This window comes from Camarhynchus parvulus, chromosome 17, assembly GCF_901933205.1.
Source record: "Camarhynchus parvulus chromosome 17, STF_HiC, whole genome shotgun sequence".
In the NCBI taxonomy this organism is placed as follows: Eukaryota; Metazoa; Chordata; class Aves; order Passeriformes; family Thraupidae; genus Camarhynchus; species Camarhynchus parvulus.
In genome coordinates, this window is record NC_044587.1 from 1,554,022 (window position 1) to 1,580,263 (window position 26,242).

Sequence of the window (26,242 nt, forward strand, 5' to 3'; positions counted from 1 at the left end):
CAGAAATACATCTCGATTTTCTGATCACAGTGAATAATGCTGTGCATACCTTAAGTTAGTATTTTGGCTTGCTGTGTTGAGTAAACAAGATGTAGTAAACAAAACACGGTGTTCCAGTGGCGGTCATTTAGTAACACGTTTTTCTGTCCTTCAGAGGGGTCTGTCTGACCCACTTGTGCCATTAACTCTTCCCCCTCAGGAGTCACAGCTCTGCACCGCCGTGACCTTGGCTAAGGCTGTGTTATCTCTGCGTGACCGGAGAAGCAGCTGCGGCTCCCGGGTGTGGCTCCGGGGCTGCCGTGCTGGGGCAGCAGCGCCAGCGCTCCCGCAGCTCCGCGGGCCCCGCCGGCCTGAGGCGGCTCGGGGACAACCGACGTGGGTCAGGGGGCGCCTCCGGTCTCCTCTTCCTCCTCAGCGCCAGCAATAATAAAGTCATCAATTGCACTTTAGAACGACAATTAATAATCGACGCTAGCGGCGAAAGTTACCGATTAAATTTTAAAAGGACAATAAATAATCGACGTCAGAGGCGGACGTTGCGCACCGAGAAACCGCTGAGGCGGCTCTGCCCGAGGCGCGCCGCCAGGGGGCGCTGGCGGCGCCGGCCGCCGCTCTGTCACACCGTCTCTATGACCCCCGCTTGCCCCTGGCGGCGGGGCCCGTGAGGCGGGCGCATCTGCACCGCCGTCTCTATGGTAACTCCCTCCCGCCCTCCGCGCGGTCACGTGCGGCGGGCGGCGCGCAGGTCTCGCGAGAGCGGCGTCGCGGGGCGTGGCGGCGGTGCCGCTGTCAGCGCGATGAGGCGGCGCCGCCGGGGCTCCCGCCGCTGCCTCCGCCGGGCCGCGCGCCCGCCCCATGGCGCGTGAGGCCGGCACCGCCCGACCGCGCTCCGGCCGCCGCCCCCGCCCAGCAGGTACGGACCGCACCGCACGGGTCGGACCGAGCTGCGCGGGGGCGGCCGCCGCGGGGACGCGCTGACCCGCCGGGGCCCCGCCCGCCCCCCCACCCCCATCACCCACCCCGGCCCTTCCTCTGCCTCCCGGCGCTGCGGGAGCCGGGCGGGAGCGGCGTCGGGCTGAGCCCGGTGCCGGTGCGGCCCGTCGGGGGCCGCTGGGGTGTCGGCGCCCGGCGGGCCCCGCCAGGCCGCGGGGCCGGCCCGGGGACCCGGGCAGCCATTTGGTGGCGGCTCCGAAATGACGGCGGGAGCAGGGCCGGGCAGCGGGTGCGGGAGCGGGAAGCCAGGCCCGGGCCCAGGAGCTGGAGCCGGCCCGGCTGCGGGAGCCGGGCCCGGGCCCTGGAGCGGCAGCCGGGCCTGGTGCGGGAGCGGGGCCGGGCTCGGGTGCGGCTGACAGCGGCCTGCGGACCGGGCCAAGCCGCGGGGGCACTCGCGGGGCCGCCTGGCGTTCCCGGCACCGGCGAACGGAGGCAGCAGCTCCCGGTGCCCTCCCTGGGAGCCGCAGCAGCGGGCAGTCCGCGCTGAGGTGCCCCCGGCCCCGGGGAGAGTCGCACCGGAGCCATGACTATTCCCAGTGTGGAGCACTCATGGAGCTGTGCGTTAGGGTAATGGTGGAGGAGAGCCGTGGTGGGAGACAGGCCCTGGGACTGCGCCCACCGTGTCATGTTTGAAGTGTCTTAAACAGAAAAACACAACGACTGAGCAGGAAAAGCGTGTCCCGGTTCTGCTGATGCTCGAGGTGCACGGAGGGTTTCCAGTTAAGTGTAGGAGTCAGCACAAAGCACACAAGGGCAGCAGAGTGGTGGGAGGGTGATGAGTGTTCAGTTCATCCAGGGTTCAGAAGGGAATGGCATGGATCTGTAACGAGAGAAAATAATGACAAAGTTTAGACAGGCAACCAGGAGATTTTCTGATCTAGGCCTCTTTAATTTCCATGCAAACTTAGAATTTTGTTTGTGTTTAATTGTAGTTCCTGTAGCTTCTCTTGCGATTGTTCTCTCATGGCCATTATAGGTACATCATAATAATGAAACTAAAATTAAAAACAGTCCCTTGGATTACAAGGGTGTAAATTTGCAATTGTGGCAGAAAATATCTAATTTTAAATGAGAAGTAACCAGTACAGCTGTAAATTTTCGAATCAAAATACTATTCTGGACAACCCTAAGGAAAGGAAAAAAATATTTGTCCAAGGCATCTAAAGTCATTCTGTACAGCCTTTAAAAAGGCTTTCCAGCTCCCTTGGAGCCCTGTGCTTTCTTGCCTACATCTCAGAATAGAAATGGTATTTCATTGAAATGGTTTAAAAAATACTAAAATACAGAATTTCTCATCTAAAAAAATATAGTTTAAACATCGAGGTCATGTAAAAAAAAAAGCTTGGAAAACTAAACCATACATGGGAGTTCTTATTCACTGAAAATACTAAAAAAATATTACCAAAAAGTTAGGAGTTCTACACTGTACCTCTTCTTGGAGTAACTGTGTCAAGGTAGATCTGCTTAGAAATGGATTCGCTTTCTCTGTATTCAGAGAGAGTTCAACTGATTTGGGTGGCAGAAAAAATTTTCATGTATCTGCCCTTCAGTTAGTCCTGAACAGTCAATACTGTTAGAGAAGCTGAGTTGGTGTCAGGCTGGTGGCAAGGACAGGCTCTCCTTTCAGGGACACCTAGGAAACACAAGGAAAAGCCCACAGTGGCATTGCATAAGTGTTTAGGAAACTTTTAAAATCTCCTAACATGGTTTGTGGTGGAAGGGTTGAGCCGGGAGGAGCAGGTAAGAGCTGCTGAGGGTGCACTGACTCTGGTGTTGCTTTGGGGGCAGTTAACCCTGAATTGAATGAACTTTGGCAGTCACTGAGCAACCACGAGCGTACATTTATATTGTACCCCTGTTGATAGGAACTACTCTTCAGCCACACGTTTTAAGGAGGCAGAGGAGATTGAAGCTTTGATTTTTTAACCTGTTAACAGGAGAATCCCGTAGGTGTTTCGGCTAAACGTAGTCTGGGTACGTGTAGATGTGCAGATCTGCATTTGGGGCACGAGGAAATGGAGTGAAGCTCTCAGGGAAGCTCAGGTTGGACATTGGAGTGAAGCTCTCAGGAAAGTTCAGGTAAAAGGCTCTTCCCCCAGAGGGTGGCCAGGCACTGGAACAGCTCCCCAGGGAAGTGGTTGTGGCACCAAGTGTGCCAGAGCTCTGGGAATGTGTGGATGATGCCCCTGGACACGTGCTGTAGTGTCAGGTACTCCTGCAAGAAGCAGAGTTGGACACGATGGGTCCCTTCCCAGCAGGATTTCTATTGGTGACTTTTCTGGAACTTGAATTGGGCTGCAGATACTCACAAGAGCATTATTGTTCAGTGAAATAATTGCATTGAAATACTATATTTAATGGTCATTAAAGACTTTACATGTAGAATTTTCACATGATGTAAAGAGATTTGCATGTGACAGATATTACGGAGTGTAGAAATAAGCAAGGCACCTCAGTAAAGAGGATTTATTTCAATTTCAAGCCATTGTAGCTAAATGATGCAAAGCTGTTACGGGGATGGCCCTTTCCTAAGCCTTTAATGAAGCCAGTTTTTTAGATCTGTGGATGATGGCCGTTGAAGAGAAATCAATAAAAGAAATTAATAATGTATTCCAGAGAATACGTTAATACTGATGATTATATTGTGATATGTGAGTTTTTGATTCAGTCAGAATGCTTTCAGGAGCTGCATAACTTAGGAAGGAAAGGTGGAAAAAGCTGCCTCCTTGTAGTGCAAACCAACCATTCATCTGCATAAATGAAAAGTTTTAATGGAGATCACTTTAAAAAAGAAAAGAAAATGCTGTGATCTCTGCAGTCAGCATTAAGACCAAGTCAATATCAAGGACTCTTTAATTTAGCAATTCAAAATCAATTCAATTCTAAGATTTAGGCTTAAATACACAGTAAGATTGTAATTGAGCCTCAGTTGTGAAAATGCCATATAATTTCACAAGTTTTCCAAGCGTTTCCTTCATCTGTGGAGAAGACTTCCCTTTGTTGAGCCCTGACAGAATTACTCCATGTCCCATTCTCACCCAAGCTCTGCTTATTTGTCTTTGCCACGGCCCACAAGGGACCTGATGGAGGCAGCCTGAGCCCAGCAGAGCTGATGCTGTGGGGGAACTGAGTTAAGCCTTCAGCCCTTTCTGTGATAAGGGGTGAAACTTGCCTGTCTGCATTTTGGCAAATGCCCTGACTGAGCAGTGTGGGAGAGGAACAGGCTAACAGAACAGCATGAACACCTGAGCTTGGTTTCTTCAGGAAATCAGAATTGAATTCTGTTTATCATGTCCAGAGGTTATTGAGTAAGCATAATGATTTGTTTGTAGAGATTGGTTGTAGAGAATGTCTTGGGATTAGGTAGCTAAGAGTTAATATAAAATTATTAAAGACATCTAAGTATTACAATTTCCATGATTTGTAAGTGGTACAGCTGTTTGAGGAAGGTCTTGAGGTTTCACTTATCTCCCCTTCCATCTCTCATTCCAACTTAATCAGATATTCTAGTCTAAAATGAGAAAATCAGTCAGTTATTGTTACTCTGATCCATTGCAGCCATTACTGCAATAGGAAAATACTACTGTTTTAAAAACACAACATTACTCAGCTGTACTGGTTTTTATTATTACATAACTTCTGAACTTAAGCTTGTATGTTTCTCAGTTTGTCATCTGAAGTAGTGCTTCTGGTAGTAGTACTACAAAACTATTGTAACTTCACTATGTAATGATCTTTTAAATAGCAACTGCCATGGCTTTTCAGGCTGCTTCCTTGTATGTCTGGCCAGTTTCTGTATCAGCCATTTCTTTGGGATTTTTTTTGGTAGGGTGCTTCTACTTTGACAGAGAAGAGGAGCCCTGTGTACTGTAGAGGTAGATAACACATCTGCCAGAATGAACAGACCAAGGATAGCTGTTCTAATGGAGTGTGCTGCCTGTTAAAAAACAGAATCCAAAGGATTTCTAGTTTACCTTCTTTTTTTTGCTCTTCTCCTTGTGTTTGCTCAGTTTAGAGTGCTGGAGCAATTTGTTCTTCAAGAGGACATCCCTGAAATACATTGTTTCTGACAAGGAGCAAGAATCTATTAAACATTTGGCTTATGCTTTTTGTAGGAGCTGACATGGTAATTAGGAGATGTGAGATTGTTTTCCTACACACTGGGGTGTACGAGTGGCAGGAGAGCTGGCAGGCTCAATAAAGTATGGAGATTCCTCCCTGTATGACTGCTTGAAGTTTTGGGAGTTGAGAGCTTTTCCCAGCTGTTTGCTGGCTTAATTAGATTTTTTTTCCTGTCAAGAAATCTGAAGGTCAACACATGCTTAGTAGAGTCTGTCATTTGGGATGATTAAACACCCAGAGATAGATCTTTAAAAACCAGTGGTGCACACTTGAGGAATCTGCTGTGTTCATTTCTATGCTGGTCAGGAAAACAACTGTATTTTAAAAGCTCGTAAACAGAGAGGTGGTTTCTTGCAAGTCTCTGGAGCACCTGTGGAAACCAAACGTGGGTATTGTCTCAGAGCAGAGATCCCTGTGTCTGAGATAATTAATGAGCAGTGTGGACACAGGGACTGTTTATTAGGAGCTCGTTAGTGACATACCGGCAGTGGAGCTCTCTGTGTGCCAGCCTCTTAAACTTTTCCCCGTGCGAGTCATGGCAGTCACACACTTCCCAGAGTGGTCTGGTTTGTGCTGTTCCTCTGTCTTGCAGTTGAGTGAAAAAGCACCACTATCAGCCCTAGGTCAGCAGTAATGTTGATGTTTTAATGTTTCTGGTGGTGCTGCAGAACGTTTTAAGGAAAGTGTTCACAGACTGGCTTTGCTGCTCCGTGCATCCCTTGTCCGGCTGTCTCAGAAGGGAAGCAGATGTGCTAAAGGAAATGGTGGGATTCTTAACAGAGGAATCAGAAATCTTTCTGGGCCTTTTGGCTCAGTGTTTGGCTTTATTCTTATTTGTTTTGCTTTTAAATTTCCTTGGTTAAAAGACACATGTGGCAATAGCATGTTGAAGATGACTGGGTTTGTTCATCCCTGCTAGAGCTTTGACTGTGCTTTCACAGAAGCTGGAGGAAAATCTGATTTGTCCGGTACATGGGAATTTTCTGGCTTATGTTGGAAGTATAACCTCAGCAGTTTGGTTTTGAGAGGTTCAACTTCCAGTTTGGTGTGTTTTACTGTGGGAATTCATTTGAGGCAAAAATTGCTGCATAACATTGAAAAGCTCGCTGAGATAAGGACATCTTGTACAAGTATCCTGTTACTTAAAGGGCACTGAATGTTCATAGTACTAAATAGGATTTCTGAACAGATGGTCATAATTAACATAAAATGCATCCACAGATAAGAGTCTATTTGGTCTTCTAGTAATTCTTTCAATGGTCGGGTACTTTAGCATTAATTAAACCATAGCACAGCCGACAATGGAACTGCAGTAAGGAGTTTCTGAATTTGAACACAGAGAGGAGATCTTAGCTTCCTCAGAACAATTACCTTTTTTCTGTCATCAGAGTAAAAAAAATAGAATGCTAAACTTGTAATTAAAACATTTGTGTATTTGCATTTGTAACAAGCTTGTTCATAGCCTTGAAGTGACCCAACTGGTCTGTAGGTTGCCTAGAGAGCAAACACGGTGCACATCACAGCCCAGGGTGGGGCTGCTCCCACAGGGGTGGAGCTCTGAATGTAAATCCTGATGATGGAAGCTTGGATGAGAAGGGTTTCAATGAACTTCTTAGGCCTGGTACCTTTTTCAGGAATGTGCCTTATGTAAGATACAGCAACAATCTCCATAAAGCCATATTTTCTTTGAAATACGCTTATGTAAACAATTTATTTGGTACTACTGCACAGAGTGAGACGTTTCAAGAGACAAGGAAGCCATCTGAAGTTATTGCTTGCCTTATCATAGGTCCTTAATAGCTGGATTTTACATACATCAAAGATTTTCTTGCTGTGAGTTCATGGACATAGTTTTATGTAAGGTAGAAACATGAAAAGCAAGATTGCACACAGCAATCTCTACCCTTGAGTGCTCCAGTTCTTACAAGAAAAGGTAGAAATAACACAAGAATCATAAAACTAAAAACTGGTCTCTCATTCTTTTAGTGTTTTCTTATGGCTCTTGATATTTGTTAGTTGATTTGTATTTTAGAGAAAGAGAAAATGTGTTTTTAAAAAAGTAAAGCTCAGTTTAGTTTGGTGTCTGATTAAGTCTGAATAAAATCTGCAGAAGGAAGGTGTTGTTTTACTTAATTTCAAATGAAAATAACATTCTAAACCACACCCCTTCCCCCCAAAAAATTAATGCCATTTATTGTGAATGTGTTAAACTTAGGGTAGTCTGCGTTAATTTAATTCATGAGCCTTTGTGGTGCAGTTGTTAAACTAACTCAAAGTTGGGGTTTTTGAGTACTTCGGCATAAGGATTTGGTTTTGTTCTTGGTAATATTGAAATTGTGGTCTGGTTTTTTAATTAAAAGTTATTCTAAATTGCCAGAAAGCATGTTTTAAATACTCTGTTATTCACTTACAGCTGCCAAAACATAGTACAGTGAAATAATGGTCTGCTAGCCTGCTAAACAAGTGTCCAGCTTCCACAATGCCTGTGCAGGCAGCTCAGTGGACAGAATTTCTGTCCTGCCCAATCTGCTACAATGAGTTTGATGAGAATGTGCACAAACCCATCAGCTTAGGTTGCTCTCACACCGTGTGCAAGACCTGCCTGAACAAGCTCCATCGCAAGGCGTGTCCCTTTGACCAGACTGCCATCAACACCGACATCGACGTGCTCCCTGTGAACTTTGCACTCCTCCAGCTGGTTGGAGCCCAGGTATGACTGAAGCAGCTCTTTGTTTTGCCCCTTTGTGTTGTTGCCTTCTCGTGCCAGCTGCAATATGTGTGCTGCTCATTCTTCCTTATTTTAGCCCAAATAAATGGTAAGGCTTAACTCTGGACTCTCTAGGAGTCTATACATACTCTAAAAGCAGCTTCACCATTTCAGGGCCATCTTCTCATAAAATGAAAGCGTGTTCTAATTGTAACCTGAATTCTGATTTTAAAAGGCTCTTGAACTGTGACTGGAGAAGAATTCCCATTGGGAAGCAGACAGTTGTCTGTCCCAGTTGTCAGTAGAATGAGTGAACCTGCAGACTGCACTCGTTCATCTTAGCCTTGTGAGAAATCTCGTTCCTAAATGCCACATGTTTGGAAGTGGCTGTTTAACCAAGTTCCAGAAGTGTGTGTGTATAATTTTTTTTTAAATATGCTTGATGATGGCTTTTCAGTTGCGTTTACAGACACTGGCTAATCAGGCCAGGAATGTTCCCTGTGCTGTCTCGTAGCAGTGGCAAAACAGTGATTATATAATCAGTACTGCACTTTATGGAGACTAAATAAGTCGGTTCCCCTTATGCTGATTCATGTGCTTTTTCATGTTACTCTCTCTCTAACACCTTGGTGAGGCAGTAAGATGATGTTATTTACTTCGCTTTTTAATGTCCTGTCACATGCCTTGCCACAGCTATTGGTAATGACATTATGTCAGAGTGTTTTTGTTTCTCAGGTTCACGTGATCCTTTTTTTTTTAATGTGTCAGATCATTGTTGTGATCTTACAACATTTATTTTCATGGTCTCCTAACTTCTTGCAATGTATTCCAAACAATTAATTTATTATGACTAACACTCCCTCTGTTTTCCTTATCTGACCTTGTTATTCTATTTCAAGTTTTTTTCCAGCGAGCTAAGTTTCCTGCTTCTTCTCTTGGAAGATTTCAGCATGCCCAAATGATGCCTAAATAATTTTTAAGCTTTGCTTTATTGTATTCTTGCTAGTTCATTTTGTCCTGTAGCTTTTTTTTGTAGTAAATCATGCTGATCTGGTATACTGATCACCTTCTCAGATCTCATGTGCTTCATCTTTTTGACATTGGTTATTGTTTTCTACCCTACTTCTGTTTTTAAGGCGTTGAATAATAACAAAAACCATCTTTCATCATGCTGATCTTCATCTTGGGCCCTTTTTGCTGTTCCTTATGCCGTGTACATGCCCTGGGTGGGTCCTGTTTCCCTGCTCTCAGAGCAGTGCACATCTGCAGTGTTATGTAATTAATGGTGATGTGGGTACCATCGGGGAGGTCAGCCAGGTGTATGTAATTCTGCTCCCCCTTCCTCCCCCTTGCATTTTTTTAGGTACCTGATCATCAGACAGTAAAGTTGAGTAATGTAGGAGAGAACAAACATTATGAAGTAGCAAAGAAATGTGTTGAGGATTTGGCACTCTACTTAAAGCCATTAAGTGGAGGAAAAGGTGAGTCTCTGCTGAGCAGTGGAATTTTGACGTAGCTTGCTTTTAACAGTGTTGTGTTTTCAGCACTGATTGTAAATGTCAGTGAGATAATACTCTCATTTTTCTAATAAAATTGCCTTGTGTCTTTCAAAGCTTATTCACACTTGTGACACTTGTTTGTGGTTTTCTTATTTTTAAGTTTACAAAATGCTCTGTTTAATAATACTGCCTTGGGGCTAACTTTCTGCTGAAACTGAACTTTACCCAAAGGATGGCTTTGATGTCGGTTTACGATTTTAATTAAAGTTCTTTTTGATAAAGAATTACACAGAGTTGCTTATGAGAAGGGAAGGTACCTGTGACTGGTATACAAGTCCTAGAGAGAGACATACACTGTTAGACATTTTTTTTGTCTCACTCAGATGAATTTGATGATGAGCACTGCCCTGCCTTTTCTCCCTTTCTCTGAAGGTGTTGCAAGCTTGAATCAGAGTGCACTGAGCCGTCCCATGCAGAGGAAGCTTGTGACACTGGTGAATTGTCAGCTGGTGGAGGAGGAGGGTCGGGTCAGAGCCATGAGAGCAGCTCGGTCACTGGGAGAGAGAACTGTCACAGAACTCATCCTGCAGCACCAAAATCCTCAGCAGCTTTCTGCCAATCTTTGGGCTGCTGTCAGGGCACGAGGGTGCCAGTTTCTAGGACCAGGTAAGGGATCTGTACATCTGCAACAGAATATTTTTAGCTGTACCTTTTCTTTACAAAAATGTTTTGAAATTTCTTCTGTTCAGTTGAAGATGTTCTGCCAGAAAGAAAGGAAAAGGGGAAAAAAGCCCCAAATAATAGTAAAATCTTCTGACATAAAGTTTTTTGGTTGTTTCCCCTACTGGTCCATTAAATGTTGTTTGAAATTGGGAGGAAGTATTTAAAAAATCCTGGCAAAGAGGAGTCAATAAGCACGCACTGTGCAGTTTGTAATGGAGTGTAGCAGTCTGGCTGTACTGCTGCCTGTTATTGGGATTAAATAGCTGTCAATACAATCAGCCTAACCTCAGCTGCAGCATACTTCTGAAATTTATAGTGGTTTATATCTCTGATAGAAAACAAATTCATAGTTTTGTTTGTTTTTTGTTTGGTTTTGTTTGGGGTTTTTTTTGTTTTTTTGTTTTTTTGTTTTTTGTTTGGTTTTGGTTTTTTGTTGGTTTTTTGTTTTTTGGGTTTTTTAGTTTTGTTTGTTTGGTTTTTGTTTGTTTTTGTTTGGTTTTTTGGTTTTTGTTCGGTTTTTTTGGGGGGGGGTTGGGGTTTTTTTTGGTTTTGGTTTTTTCTTTTAGTAAAATAAAAAGCAATAAGGAATTACATTCAAGATTATTTAGATGTTCCTGCTTACCTGTTCAAATACAGTAGCCTTGCTGTTTTCTGGAATATATTTAACTTTCATTTTTGTGTGTTAAAGCTATGCAAGAGGAGGCACTGAAACTTGTATTACTGGCACTGGAAGATGGCTCTGCACTCTCAAGAAAAGTTCTGGTACTTTTTGTTGTGCAAAGGCTGGAACCAAGATTTCCCCAGGCCTCTAAAACAAGCATTGGTCATGTTGTGCAGCTGCTGTATAGAGCATCATGCTTTAAGGTAATACACCACCATTGTAGTTTGTGCTGTGCAGCTGGTTTTTATGATGAACATGGGGATTTTTGGTTAAAGAAGGAATGTTTAACTGTTACTGTTTATTAGGTCACTAAAAGGGATGAAGATTCTTCTCTGATGCAACTGAAAGAAGAGTTCCGGAGTTACGAGGCTTTGCGGAGAGAGCACGATGCCCAAATTGTTCACATTGCCATGGAAGCAGGACTTAGAATATCACCAGAACAGTGGTCTTCCCTTCTTTATGGAGACCTCGCACATAAATCACACATGCAATCCATTATTGACAAGGTTTGTCAAAGGGATGATTTGTAAGATTAGTTTTGACTACTAAATGTTACAAGAAAAAACAAAGAACTCCATGAATTAACTTTTTGTTCATAGTCCTATCAAATATTAATTAAAACTAGATTGAATTTTTTTCCCCTGATGTAGCATATTCATCATATGAAGTAGTTTAATTAACTTTTTGGTGTCTTATGATGAAGCTTCATAGGGCAGATTCTGAGTTGAGAAATAAAATTTCTCTCCACTGATCCTCTCTATATGCCATCTGAAGACACTATATGTTGCATTTAGGAACTAACGTCATTAATATCTTTTTAAGATCAGTAATTGACATTTGTAAGATGCAGCACACTAATGCTCCCTTTATTTTCAGCTCCAATCTCCAGAATCTTTTGCTAAGAGTGTACAAGAATTGACAATTGTCTTGCAGCGCACGGGGGATCCTGCAAACTTAAACAGGCTGAGGCCTCATTTAGAGCTCCTGGCAAACATAGATCCAAATCCAGGTATGCAAATCAAGCTTTTTAAACTTTTCTTGGTATTCTTCATCTCTAGCGAAGTAAATTAAGATGATAACCTCCATTCCTGGTTTTGAAATTCCCATTAATGAGCGTAATAAACTCTTCTTTGGGGCTCTCCGAGTTCGGTCCTAGTACTTGATGTTGTAAAGCGATACAAGGTGTGCCTCTTATTTATGATACTGGAATTACTGACAAAGTGACAGCCCTGCTTTTCATCATTTTAGATGCAGCATCTCCAACATGGGAGCAGCTGGAAAATGCCATGGTGGCTGTGAAGACTGTGGTCCATGGGCTGGTGGATTTCATTCAGAATTACAGTAGAAAAGGCCATGAAACTCCACAGGTAACCAGACTTGAATATTGCATCATGTCTTCAGCTTCCTCTCCCATTTACTGGGAGATGCAACTTTGAAGAATTATTGTTGATATGAAATATTTATGGCCTTTCTTGTGGGATAATTGATGATACTGTTATTTACTGCATTCAGATTTTGAGAACCTAACATTTGTGAATATGGAATGCAGCAGAGCTGGCCGTAGAGAAATCCATACAAGGACAACTTAGCCTCTCAACAAGGAGTGTCCTTGTTTTTCTGATTAAAAATGCAAAATGTAAAAACATGTCATGGATGTATTTTCTGTATTTTAAGCCTACTTTTATGTTAATGTCTGATAGATGGTAAGAGGAATGTCTTGTGGTTTTTGTTTGTTGTTCTTTTTTAAGCCACAACCAAATAGCAAGTACAAAACAAGTATGTGCCGAGACCTTCGACAGCAAGGGGGGTGTCCAAGAGGAACAAACTGTACATTTGCTCATTCTCAGGAAGAGCTTGAAAAGTGAGTGTGGGAGACTTTTTCCTTTTTTTTCCTCCTTTTAATTTAAATCCAAGCAATCTACAGAGATTTTAGAAAATCTTCTCTTCCGTATATTCATTTTTTTGGAGGGACTCTTGACATGACAATTCTTTATATGAAATTAAAGATACAGCAGAGCAATGTCTACAGACTCATTCCAGTTTCATTTTTTATTTTACCTCATATGAGGTAACATTTCCTTTCCTGCAATGGAGTGCAAGCTCAGTGTCTTTCAAGGATTGGTTATATTACATACAAGAGAGAATGTTAATTACATTTTAATTATTTAAGGAGTGAACTGCATTATTGAACAATATGCAGCTCTGCATTCTTGAAGTTGTTTTCACCCAAATGCATTTTCAAAGAACTGCAGAATGGGTTATATAAGAGGAGAGATGATTTTGGGTTCCAGTTGTTGAAAATAAGTTTGTAATTTTTGATGTCACGTTCCATGTCAATCCCTTCTTTTTGCTAGTTTTGCAAATCCATTAAAATTCACAATAAGCACTTTCTATACCATCTTGTCTTCTGTGGTTTTGCACGTTTGTTTGTAGATATCGCTTGAGGAACAAAAAAATCAGCGCAACAGTGAGAACGTTCCCCCTTCTGAACAAAGTTGGCGTAAACAGCACCGTCTCAACCACCACAGGAAACGTGATCTCTGTCATAGGAAGCCCTGAGGCAACGGGCAAGATGGTGCCAAGTACTAATGGAATAGCTAATCTAGAAACTGGGGTTCCCCAGCTGATCCCCCGCTGTGCAGACACCTCCCTGAGAGCTCTGGACAACACCAAGAAGGGAGGAAAGGCCGGGGCCAATGGCCAGAACACTTCTGGCTCCCCCACAGAATCACTTCCTGAAAAGTAGGTGGCTTTTTTACATCAAGACAATTCAACAGAACATTCTGCTTTTAGATTATCTAAAATAATAAATGGGGTTGGTGGGTGGCCAACATATACTGAAGTGTGGTCCTGGCTTGCAGTAATTGCTGGTGCTCAGTGGCTGCAGAGCTGTGTAAGGTCTTGCACTGCAGTGCATTGTTTTAGCTGTTCAATATTCATGTGCAGTGTAGACAAAATGGCAAATCTCTCCCTTTATCTCTTACCCAATTGTTCTCAGCCTGGTATCTTAATTGCTGTTAGGTTGTTACATAAAAATAAAAAGTTGTGGCAAACAAATAAATTATATACATATTGCATACCATTGGGTTATTACATCCAAGTATGTTACTACTTGCGATAAATTGTATTCAGAATTTGACATTTCCTAAAACCAGGAAGTGCACAGAGTGTGCACTTCCTTGAAACCTTCTAGTTCCGGGATTTTCACTTAAAAATCTTAGATAATTCTGCAGGAAGCACAGCTTTTCAAAACCTTTGTCTTTACCAGAATACACTTACAAAGGGTATCAAAACATTTATGTCCACTTTTGAGTTCTCCTAGGAGAAAGTCTAAAATATATCATCAGTTCAGGGAAAATTCCAGAGGAAATGTCAAGGCCCAAATTTCCATGTTACGTGGGAGTGTACATGAAGAGATGACTGACTGAAATAAGTGAAGATCTGCTTAACGATTTCTTGGTAATCCTTTTCAGTAAAATCGGTTCTCCACCCAAGACTCCTGTAAGCCAGGCAGCAGCTACCTCAGCTGGTCCTCCTAATATTGGAACAGAAGTTAATTCTGTGCCTCCAAAATCCAGCCCATTTGTTCCCAGAGTACCTGTCTACCCTCCACATTCTGATAATGTTCAATATTTCCAAGACCCCAGGACTCAGCTGCCGTATGAAGTTCCACAGTACCCACAGACAGGTGAGTGAGATCTGCACTGATTAAAAAATAGCTCTGAACTTTTCTCTGGAAAAATATCTTTTATGAGAAATAAATTTTATGTCTGTTTTGTCAATGTCTATTTTATTTTATTTTTATTTAATGTCAGCTGAATGTTCTCTTAATGGAATACCAATCTTGTTAATTGCTGAGTATGTGAGGGACTTGCGGTTTGCTCCCAGTGTTGGTGGTTCTTGCCTTTGTATGCTGTATGTTATACAGCTTATACTTCAGCCTCCAGAAGAACTTGAACCTCAAGGTCTTTCATCCACTTTTTCCTTTGTTAGCATTTAATTGTTTTTATTTAGTCTTGCTCTTGCCATGGCCCATCCATGAGAGTATCCCTGGGCAGGATTCAGAGGCATAGCACGCTTCTGCTGGGAGGCTTACACGTCTCTGTGCTTGCTGGGATGTTTTTGAAAGGTTCCAGTTATCTTTTTAGGTTGCACTATGCATGTTTATAGTCAGGCAAATAGTTGTGGTTTTTAGCACTGAGTCATTCCCAAGCTCTCAAAAGGTAGAGATGTTCAGGCAATCCTCTCCAAAGAAAGAGCAATAAATCAAGTGTGAAATGGTTATTTATAGACATTTTATTTTTTATTAATACAGATTTTTATTTTAGAGAGAACTCTTTTAACTTCCTATATAAAGACTTGCTGAAGATTCTGTGTTTTCAGTTACTTAGTTACACCACAGTACATAGGAGCAATATTTTCCCAACTGGGTCCAGCTGGTGAAGGGCCAGCACTGCATCTGCAAATGTGGTTGTCATACATGAAATTATATTTAACAGAAACATGGTAGGGTCAGTAAGAGGTTTGTAAAGCGTGACTCCTCATTCTCTAAAGGTACTTACCAATGCTATTTACAGTTTTAGAAGGTGTAAAATTTGTGGGTCATTTGTGGTTGCATTAAATATGCCTTTTTCCAATTTTTAAGGGTATTATCCAGCACCTCCAACAGTACCAGCTGGTGTGGCTCCCTGTGTTCCTCGCTTTGTGAGGTCCAATAACGTTCCAGAATCCTCCCTCCCACCTGCTTCCGTGCCATATGCCGATCATTACAGCACATTTCCCCCTCGAGACCGGCTGAATTCTCCCTACCAGCCTCCTCCTCCGCAGCCCTACGGACCAGTCCCTCCTGTCCCCTCTGGAATGTACGCTCCAGTCTACGACAGCCGGCGCATCTGGCGCCCGCAGATGTACCCCCGAGACGATATCATCAGGAGCAATTCCTTGCCTCCCATGGATGTGATGCACTCATCTGTCTATCAGACATCGTTGAGGGAGAGGTACAACTCTCTGGATGGGTATTACTCTGTGGCTTGTCAACCTCCCAGCGAGCAGAGGACTGTGCCTTTACCAAGGGTAAGTGAGGGCCAGGAGGGGAAGGCTCTATGCACACTTGGTTCTGAAGGTCATTACTGGAAAGTTGGTAAATAATTAGCATAGACCTGTTTATTACAGTGATTGAGACGCGTGACTTGGACAAAGTTCTTGTTTTGTTTTTAACCTTAAAATGGGCTTGCAAAACAGACCACTGTCGATCTGCATCAGGACCAGAGCCCCTTTTGCCTCTTTAATGCCCATGTGTGTTGCTTGAATTAATTGCATATCTAAGATTTGACTTGCCATACATGGACCTACAAGTTCTTGTGAAATTCTTCAAGTGATATCAGTGGAGGGTTACAGACCCAAGGAAATTTGGGGACCCAAGTGTGTCCCATGCAAGTATTTGCCTTCTGATTAGAGTGTGATGGGATATCCAATCCTGTATTTATTCTTTCTAGGAGCCTTGTGGTCATTTGAAGACTGGTTATGATGAGCAGCTGAGACGGAAGCCGGAGCAATGGGCACAGTACCACACACAGAAAACTCCTCTGGTATCGTCAACCCTTCCTATGGCAACACCATCTCCAACACCACCTTCTCCTCTCTTCAGTGTAGATTTCAGCACAGAGGTGGGAAGCCAAAGAACCTCTTTATTTTCTCTTCCTGTTTCTGTAAGATGCCATTTAATACTTCTAGGAAATATTTTCTACCTGCCATTTATTGTTCATAAAATTAAGGTTATTTTCTAGCAAAAGGAAAGTGATATCTAATAATGATGCAATTCAATTTGGTATTAAGGTGATGTGTAACATGACTGCAGAAAAAAGGTCAGGAAGTGAAGTGATTCAATTCAGCTTCACTAAATGAAATATAATTTTATTGAACTCTGAACTTCCAGGTTTTTGTGTAGGGAACAGCAGCTGTTTTCTATTAAAAAGTACATTAACTACATTGCCTTTGATAGTCCAAATGGCTTGACTTGACTAGCCTGAATCAATCTTCAAGTGCTTATCAAGTCCCAAAGAATGCATTCCTTTAAAAGTGGCAGAAAGCATTGGTAGGCCATTGTGTACTTCTGTGGTAAGTCCTGTAAAGAAGGGGAACTCACATTAGCACTGGCTAATACGTTAAAGGAAAATGCACGGCTTCCTCTCAGTTAAGTTACTGTAGATGTTTGCCTAAAGAAACCTGACACTAACACAGATTTCAGTCTCTCATCTTGGTGGGCCAGGCAGTTGTTTGTATGGCAAAGCTTACCCTCTGACAGCTGCCAGGGGCACTGTTTTAAAATTTGACAAAACAGCTTATGTTGTCCCCAAGTCAAGTCTTGAATATGGCTGGAACTCTTTGATTGACTTTCGGGATACATTTACTGCTATTTCATTAAATTATCTTCTCATTTTAAAACTGAATTCCCTGTTTTTATTATTCACTGCTTATTTATTCCCTTTTCTGTAGTTCTCAGAGAGTGTCAGTGATTTGAGTGGAACTAAATTTGAGGAAGACCATCTCTCTCACTATTCACCGTGGTCTTGTGGCACTATTGGCTCTTGTATAAATGCTATCGACTCAGAGCCCAAGGATGTGATTGCCAATTCCAATGCCGTGTTAATGGTAGGGGTTTTCTGCATGTTCTCTCATTAGTGTGATGATCCTTACATGCTGAAGTGTCTTCTCTTTGGTTAAACCAGCCTTTTTAAAAAAAAAAAGGTCATAGCTTCCATTAGTAGTATTTTAAAGTAGTTCTGCTCATTTGAAGTTGTTTGGAATATCCTTTCCCAGTTTTGTAAATAGGCAACTATAATGAGAAGTTAACTGGCCACCTAAAGAATGTGCATAACCTCAAATGAGTTCATGTGTCTCCTGTCTCCTGAATATGTAGGATTTGGACAGTGGGGACGTTAAAAGGAGAGTGCATTTATTTGAAACACAGAGAAGGGCAAAGGAGGAAGATCCTATAATCCCGTTCAGCGATGGACCCATCATCTCCAAGTGGGGTGCAATCTCCAGGTCATCCCGCACAGGCTATCACACAACAGATCCAATCCAGGCCACTGCTTCCCAAGGAAGTGCTACTAAGCCCATCAGTGTGTCAGGTACAGCTTCAGGCTTGTGTGACAAGAATTCATCATTTATGCACACCATGAGCATTTCATCCTCTTTGTGCTTGCTGCAGCTATGAAATGCAAAGAGCTAAAGAACGTGTATGTCCCACTGAAGAGCAGAGAAGATAGTGAATGCTGTCTTAATTCTTTTGCAGATTATGTCCCTTATGTCAATGCTGTGGACTCGAGATGGAGTGCCTATGGCTCGGATTCTGCCTCCTCAGCACGTTATGCGGAACGGTATGGACTCCTTCCCGAGCTCTGTTCACAGCTTTTCCTCTAGCTTGCATTTCTTCAGAGTCCTCTCTGTGTGTGGGGAATCTGGAATGTCTATTAATAGACATTCTTAATTTTAAAGTAAAATACTTTTTTACCTATCCAGCATAAAGCCTTGGAAAAAACTAGGTTAAAGCTTGTGTAGTTTTTAATACTTAATGCAGTTAATAGTGCACCATTACTAGCAGTGTATCCCTTGAGAAATCTGTCAAAGAACTGGAGTCAGGCACTGCCAAGTTGTCATGTCAAAATCTTTAATAGTTTCAGGTTTTCTTGCTACATCTTAGTTGTGTAAAATAAGGATGTTTGTTTCATACAATGCCTTGAAGTATTATGAGCCACAGTGAAGATGAAGAACACATTATCTAAATCACATCTAGTTTCTGTCCAAAAATCTAACATTGATACACTACTGAAGTTATGGGGTGTTTGATTTAGAGAACTTCTTTTAATTCCTAGTTTTGCCTTCTTTCTTTTAAAGGGACAGGTTCATAGTTACAGATTTATCTGGTCACAGAAAGCATTCCAGCACTGGAGATCTACTGAGTATTGAATTACAGCAGGTAAGACCAGTTATTATACAATGAGGGTTTTTTAATTTAAAAGAAATTGTTTCGTGAAGTGTTTCAAATAAATTTTCTTAGTGTCACTGTGTGACTGAACATGGTTTAGGTGTAGTGTTTGGTAACTGAGCTGTTTCTTTCCATAGGCCAAAAGCAACTCCTTACTCCTTCAGAGAGAGGCAAATGCACTTGCCATGCAGCAGAAGTGGAATTCTCTAGATGAAGGCAGTCGTCTTACCTTAAACCTTTTAAGCAAGGAAATTGATTTGAGGAATGGTGAGGTAAAGAAAGGGGTAATTGGGATGAAACAAATCTTGGAGAGTGTTTATATATATATAGAATTGCATGAATTTTAACTAAGAGTTGAAACTTGGTTTTAACACTCCCAAATATTTATAGCACATAGTTTGCAAGCTAAGTTGCTGTTATTGCACTCAGTTATTTCCCTGAGATTAGGCAGGTGCACCTGCTATGCTGCTGCTCCAAACATGCATTTACAGAGTGGGAAGAATGTGACAGTCATTTTCATGCAATTATTACTTTTTGTCTATTTGTACATGTCATAAATCTAAACATTTTATCAGTGGACTCAAATTTCTTTAATATTCATTTTATCTGTTTCAGTACTTTATTGTGATTTGATTTAGCCTTGTATCCTGTATTGTCCATGCCTGAAGTTCATTTTTATCTGACTAGCTCTCTTGTACTGTAGAAATGTTGTGTGCCAGAAATGCATCTTCTGTTTTCACTTGAATTCTCCAGTGTTGTGTGAAGCCAGTGAAAAGCCAACTTGGTATTTAGAGAACATACTCATTCTTTTTTAGACTGATTATCCTGAAGACTGTGCAGACACAAAGCCAGACCGAGACATTGAATTGGAGCTGTCAGCCCTCGATACAGATGAACCTGATGGACAAGGGGAACAGATAGAAGTGAGTAACAATTGGGTCTTTTCATTAGGCTTTATAGATGTTGATAGCAAAGCCTTTTGGTTTCAGTCCTAGTAATGACATTCAATTTCCCTTATTTAGCACTTGGGGTCTTGTACTTCTCACTCCTATATCTGGCAGTTAATACTAGTGAAGTTAAAAACAGCTCACAGTTTATACTGCTCTTGTCATTCACAGTCATCTTTGAACAACTGGCTTTTCCTTTAGTGAAATGTGGTAGACATTCTAATAGCATGACATAAAATGAAGGAGTTTTATGACCAGGCTCCTGTTTCTATAAGGATAACATAGTGGAACTTAATAGGAAAATGTAAAGCTGGTAGGGACAGGGTTGATGGGCATTTCTCTTTCTCTCTTGTAGGAGATTCTGGACATACAGCTGGGGATTAGCTCCCAAGAGGATCAGCTGCTCAATGGAACAACTGTAGAGAATGGGCATCTGCTAAAGCAGCACCAGAAAGAATCTATGGAACAGAAGAGACAAAGTTTAGGTGAAGACCTTGTGATTCTGTGAGTGTTAGACAGAACAGCAGTGTCTGCCAGTGTTAGACAAACAGAAGCATCAGAATAGTGGAAGCATGGTTGTGTAAGGATGAACTACGTACCTGTTCAGACTTGGATTAGACATCTGCATTGTTTGTACATGGTGGAGTGAGAAGAACCTGTTAAGAAATAGAATTAGGCCACAAAGCTGAATGTCCCAGGCTGGTACCATTGTTCGTATGCATCGTTGTAATTGTACACACTGAAACGTGTCACAGCTGTTCAAAATACCTTTCACAGTCAGTAAGCAAAAAATGCAGAATATTTTTATAGTTAACAGAAATTAAGAAAAACTTCAAAAGGTTAAATGGCGGACTGTTTGCACAAATCTCCATGGAGAGGTAGATTTTGAAATACACTATTTTAGGTTTCTGTGTTCTGTAGTCTTTAATGAGTAAAGCAGCCTTTGAAAATGAGGCAGACTACTTTAACATCTCGAGCGTACCATTCCAGAGGAAGATGTTTAGCCTGTTGCTAAAAATGAGTTTGTCAGTATTTATTTAATGCACACAATTCAGTTCCGGATACTTGTGCATGTCCTTGTTTAATATTTGTGTAACTTATTTTTCTCCTCAGGGAGGAGCAGAAAACAATCCTGCCCGTAACTTCTTGCTTCAGTCAGCCGATCACAACATCTGTTAGCAATGCAAGCTGCCTGCCCATCAGCACATCAGTCAGTGTTGGCAGCCTCATTTTGAAAACTGCTCACATTATGTCTGAGGATAAAAATGACTTTTTAAAGCCTGTTGCAAATGGCAGGATGGTTAACAGCTGAAAGGCATTCATCTTTCCAGCTTGTGACCACACCATGGAAGCATTTACACTAGCTTTTTATATATATAATATATATTATATAATGTATATTTTTTTTAAAAAAAATAATATTGGGGTCATGCATTTCCTGTGGACTCTTTGATACTTCAAGCCCCTCTCGCATTAGCATTCTGAAGAAAAAAAACTTACTTTAGTAGGGTAAGGCGTTCACTTTCCACAAATGAATGGAATTTGGACATTGTTTTACTTAAGCTTAAAGCAGCTTTTTATGAGTTTGTAGCAATCCGGTGCGGTATCTGAGCCATTCTTGTTGAAAATGGCTTCTGTAGAAAACTAACAACTCAGTTATTTAAACTAGCAGGATCCTACGATGATACATCTAGTGAAAGGAAGACTAACTTATTTGTCTCTATTTTGTTTCACAAGAGAAGAACTTTTGTCTTGTTGCAGCTGCTTTTTCTTTAGTTGTGGAACTTTGCATGGAGTCTTGTTTCCTGTTGGAAGACTGAGAGGTGGAGATTTGGACTTGAGGCTTTTACAGGGTTAACACACCATTAGCTTTGCACTGCTGTGTTATTTGCAGGTCAGTGGGGCAGTGCTTTGCTGCAGCTTTTGGTTTCCATTCCCCCAGTTTATGCTTTAGTACTGTAGATACACGTACACAGGCTACTTGTCCAAGTAAAGTTATCAGAAGTAAATCAAGTGCCTAAGTCCTCCAGCTAATGTACTAGGTATTGGTTTCCCCAAGTTACACATGAAACAATTTTCAACGATTTTGAGAGGTTATGCACTAATGTAACAGCAATTTTGGGTTTTTTTTCCTATTTTTCTTTTTTTTTCGTTAATAGTTCTCAACTTGGAGATTATAGGATCCAGATGACTTGGCAAAAAGTATCAGGTGCTCTTGGCTTTCCTTTGAAAACCCTGTATCTAGTGTTTGCACTGACTAACAAGATGGTATTGCTGTTTTTTGTACTGTTTTGTTTTAATTTAAACTAAATATTGGGAATTTAAGGTGGTTGTAATTACCTTTGTTAAATGTTGTTAATCATAATCTTGTATTCAGGTTTAATTTTTGTTTATTCAGTGGCAACTTATTTTCAAAGACCTTGAAAATACAATGAGATAGCATTATCTGACCTTCAGAGTGCTGAAAACTGTATGAATTTATGCCCTGTTAAGAGGTGACTGAGAATCATGTTAGACATGTCAACTGAAAATTGGTTTTCTTAAATACACATGAACTAGAGCCCTGGGCATATTTTTTTTTAAAAGCTTAAAAATCCACTTTTTCTTTTAAGAAAGCAGAACTCTCCTTCCTGATGATTACTATCTTCTTGTTTGTCCTCTTACTTTTCTTTGTGACAAGTTTTACATTTTTTTTTATGTTTTTATTAACTTCTGTGAAGTTGTTTACTCTGAAAATTGTACTGGAATATTTTAAGCCAAGCTGATCTTTCACCAGGTGTACTGCATGTAAGGGCTTTTCCTGCTAGCAAAATGCTTAAAGAGGATCATGTTACTGGTCGTCTGAGTTGTTATTTTACAAAATCACAGCTATGTGGTCGGGTAAGATTTTGATAACTGTTTTGTGCACGCTTCTGGGGGGTGGGGGTTGGCATTTCCCTGAGGGTTACTGATTAGACTAAGTAAATATTGGTGTTTGATATCTCTCCTAACGAACCTGTCCATGAAATAATTATGTTGTAAATATACCTGCAAATCCAAGGGTTAGTTTTGATATTCTGGTGTCAGTATGGAAGATCTTACACATCTATTTAATACTCCAATGTCAAGGAATGTATGTAGAAGAACAGTCAAGTAGTCTTTTCTTAGTTTCCTTTGGCTGTTGCTGTACCTTCTCCAGCCAGTGCCACCTCACTCTAGGGTTAGACTGATGCTTCTTTCACTCGCTACGTGAAGTGAATGGATACAAGAACCAGACCACCTTTGTCACCTTAACTTATTTCCTATTGATGTTAACTTTAACTTAGAATGTTAGACATAAATATGATTGTTGTATATTTTATACCAAGACCATTCTGTAAATATGAATTTATATTACTTTTGAAATGCTTCTGAGATACTATTATTTGCTGTACAATGTAATTCCAAAACAGATATGCAAACAAGTATGTCTCTTTCATGGATATTTAAACAGTGAGATCTTCCATGTTGAAGGTGATGTAATTTTTTTAAAAGATTTTTAAATTTTAAATTGCTATTTTGTTACAAAAATAGAGAAAATATAAAGGTTTGAGAAGTCCTTATTTGCCCTCAGGGAAAGAGCCCTCTGTGCACCAGAACTCCACAGAACATCTTCAGCATGATCTGAGGGTGAATATATACTACATAAATTGATTGTGTATTTACCTTAACTTTTTAATTTTAAAATGGCAATTTTAAAAACTTGGTTGTGCTCTGCTGGAGGGGGTTGGGATAAGCTGCTTACACACATTTGCCTGTTTGTCCAGTGAAATAAGCCTGACATATTCCTGCCAAGGTCTTGGCATATTTAAGAACAAGTGTATCTCTAGACTCTTGTCTGCAGCAGGAGGTCCTGTGATAGAGCAGTTCTCTAGGATGACCATACTTCATGTGGAAAGTTGGCTCTCAACTGAGGCTAGAGTTTTCTAGTTCAATTTTTAACCTATAATGACAGGCAAAAGAATTATTTGAGGGTTTAACAGCATGTCGGCTTTGTCTTAGGGTTTTAACACTGACTGTGTGGTTTTTGCCACCAAACTGATGCCCTCCAGTGCCCTGACAGGGAGAAGAAGCTGCAGGTGGGAGCACCTGGCTCTGGCTTCCTTCTTTGTTGAAATTTCAGCCCGTGACCCTTTACAAACGAGTATGTATTCATTTGTTAATTGTAAATCAGGTGCCTTTGGGCTATGGAAGGGCTTATTTTCTGACACTGAGAGAGTGACTTACCTTTGTGTGTCAATAGCAGTGATGCCCATTTAGGTTTTGGCCTAATTTTACTGTGCTGTCAGAAAAGAAGGCCCGGAGCAGATCGGGGAAAGAGATTGGCTCTTTTGCTTTGCTTGGACAAGCATTTTGGGTTGGTTTGATTTGGTTAATTTTTTTATTTCCCCATTAGGGGTACAGCAGGGATTTCACATGCAAGAGAGACAGGAATTATTAGTATCTAAGTTAATTGTGTTGCCTCACTACCTGGATTCATTCCTTGGTTTGCCTCATTTCCCACATAGGTCTTAAAAGAGACTAATGCTTGTGCTGGGAGAATGCTTGTGTGAGAAAGTAACTATCTGTACATTCTTAACATATACTTAGAGCAGAGTGATTGCCCTGCTACTGATATTTTGTTCCTGTAAACAGGTGACAAGAAATGAATCTTAGTGTTTATGCAGATTTTGCATTGTAGAATGTATACTAGACCCTTCAAAGGCAAGGTTAGACTCTTTGCAAAGCAAACTGGCGTTGGTTCTTGGTAGTCTAGTACAGGGACACTAAAGTTTGGCATTTGATTTAGGAAAAAGAAAACAGTTGCACACAGCTGATTATGTTAAATAACTTCTTAATTAAGCTCTTTGTAGAAGTCTAATTTGGAAGGTTTTAGTGCTTTGATAACTCAATTGAAATTTTAATTTCTCCTGTACTCAAGAGCTGAATGCTGTTCTTGTATAATAGTGTACTAGGCTGGATGAGGTACAAAATAATGCACAGTGGTCAGAAACAGCTGAGGAAAGAACGCTTAAAATAACTCAATCTAAACTCAGAATAGTTCCAAACATTGGTTTTGTTTGCTTTTTTAAAGCACAAGTTGTCAAGTTGTACCTGTTGCTGTACATAAACACTGTATGCCAGCAGCTCCTTGATCATATTTGTGAACAGACTTTTCATTATTAGACTGGTATTAAAGGAAGGTGTTGAATTTGAGAGTGTAACAAAAGAGAAATGATCAGATGATCTATAGGATGTAAAAGTCCATTTTTATGTTGTAGTTTAATCCCTTTGTTAGGAAGTTCCCTCTTATTGAGGGACCTCTTCTGCAAGCAGAACGCAATAAATGTGCTTTTTTAAATGACCCAATTTCCCAGTATAAATGAACATCTGACTTTGACAGTAGTCATCCCCCTGCATCTCTTTGCTGGCAAGGGAGCAGGACAAGGGCGGGAAAAAACCGCAAAACTGTCACTGGTGAAATGAAACAAATCTGAATAATCTAAGTGCCCAATGCCCAAACATAATTCCACACCCCATTTATTTAAGGATGCTTGTGGAAGCTTTTAATCACTCAAGATTCTGCTGTAAAAGCTGAAATAAAGCAGAGCCTGGCTGCGTTTCTTACTGCCAAAAGCCAAGGTCATTTGCACATAGCCCATGGATTTCTCCAGAGTAGATCTCCGTTACCCAAGGCATGGGAATGCATGCGTTTTCTTAGCTGGGCAAACAAGTACATTATACAGTAGTTGTGATACAACACACGTGGCTTTGATTTGTACTGCACATACCCACTGTACAGCCACTCCGAAGTATTGTGGTTAGCTTGCAGCATCTGCTGTCGCATTGATACTGTTTACTGCGTATTCTTTTCCCTGGAAGTTTTAAAGAAAATTTTTTTTTCTTGTTGCATTGATTACATTTTATAAATTTGCTTAGCTGGAAAGTTTGGGAAAAGAGGCCTGTTTGTCAATTGTACAACCGATTGTGAAGCTCTAGTGTGAATATTTTTACGTCTGTATTAGACATTTTCTTTGCAAATCTATTGTTCGATTGAAATGTAAATGAAATAAAAGATGGTGTACACCCATCATGTATAAAGCAGGCACCATCGCTACGATGGATTTAATGCTCATTTTTATGGCGCATTCTCAGCTTCTATTTAAAACTATAATTTAAAGAAAAAAAAAATCTGTAAAATGAAATGGGGATATATGGGGGAGTAAATTCTATTCCGTTTATTTCGGTTTTGATTCCCAATGGTAATGTTTCCCTTCGTGTTAGAGTAGGGGGGTCCCGGCGGGGCCCGTGTGTCGCTGTAGCACTGACGTGCAGAGGTTGTAGCTTTGGCTGGGCACGGATAGAGCATCCCGGTTCGGTGTTTGAGAGACTCGATGGAAGAAGTTTGCAGTATTGACATGTATTTGCATGCACGAATAAAAATTATTTGTCCACCTTAACGGGCTGTGTGTCGTCAGCGGGGGGCTGGGGAGGTCCGGGGGGCGGAGGGACCGGAGCCACTCCGGGCTGGGGGGAGCGAGGCCGGGGGCCCGGTGCCGTTCCCTGGGCGGGCGGTCCCTCTGTGCCGGTGCCGTTCCCGTT

The 26,242-nt window shown here is 41.4% G+C and overlaps 1 protein-coding gene and 1 non-coding gene across 3 annotated transcripts; both read left to right on the plus strand.

Annotated features, from left to right (window-relative positions):
- The first annotated feature begins 855 nt into the window (after nt 1–855).
- On the plus strand, nt 856–26,100 carry RC3H2 (ring finger and CCCH-type domains 2). Of its 2 annotated transcripts, none has more exons than XM_030961290.1 (21): nt 856–913; nt 7,529–7,825; nt 9,186–9,303; nt 9,754–9,987; nt 10,733–10,908; nt 11,011–11,211; nt 11,582–11,714; nt 11,954–12,072; nt 12,454–12,566; nt 13,139–13,447; nt 14,179–14,393; nt 15,351–15,778; nt 16,201–16,371; nt 17,201–17,356; nt 17,625–17,838; nt 18,003–18,087; nt 18,605–18,686; nt 18,833–18,967; nt 19,511–19,618; nt 19,998–20,146; nt 20,756–26,100. In XM_030961290.1, exons 2-21 carry the CDS (start codon nt 7,595–7,597, stop codon nt 20,952–20,954), a joined length of 3,576 nt encoding a protein of 1,191 aa, XP_030817150.1. In that variant the 5' UTR covers nt 856–913; nt 7,529–7,594; the 3' UTR covers nt 20,955–26,100. The 2 variants fall into 2 exon arrangements, with proteins under 2 accessions (XP_030817150.1, XP_030817151.1); XM_030961291.1 differs by having other exon boundaries at nt 19,998–20,127; nt 20,756–20,927.
- LOC115911090 lies at nt 11,380–11,491 on the plus strand. The gene has a single exon (XR_004061237.1). It is a non-coding gene; the product is annotated as a small nucleolar RNA SNORD90 (small nucleolar RNA).
- Nucleotides 26,101–26,242: the final 142 nt, after the last annotated feature.

Bases quoted from the DNA above. Each gene is read 5' to 3' on its own strand.
- RC3H2 (XM_030961290.1), top strand. From the start codon at position 7,595: ATGCCTGTGCAGGCAGCTCAGTGGACAGAATTTCTGTCCTGCCCAATC. The intron at 12,073-12,453 runs GTAACCAGACTT...TTCTTTTTTAAG, and splicing joins AAGGCCATGAAACTCCACAG to CCACAACCAAATAGCAAGTA. The intron at 12,567-13,138 runs GTGAGTGTGGGA...GTTTGTTTGTAG, and splicing joins TCTCAGGAAGAGCTTGAAAA to ATATCGCTTGAGGAACAAAA.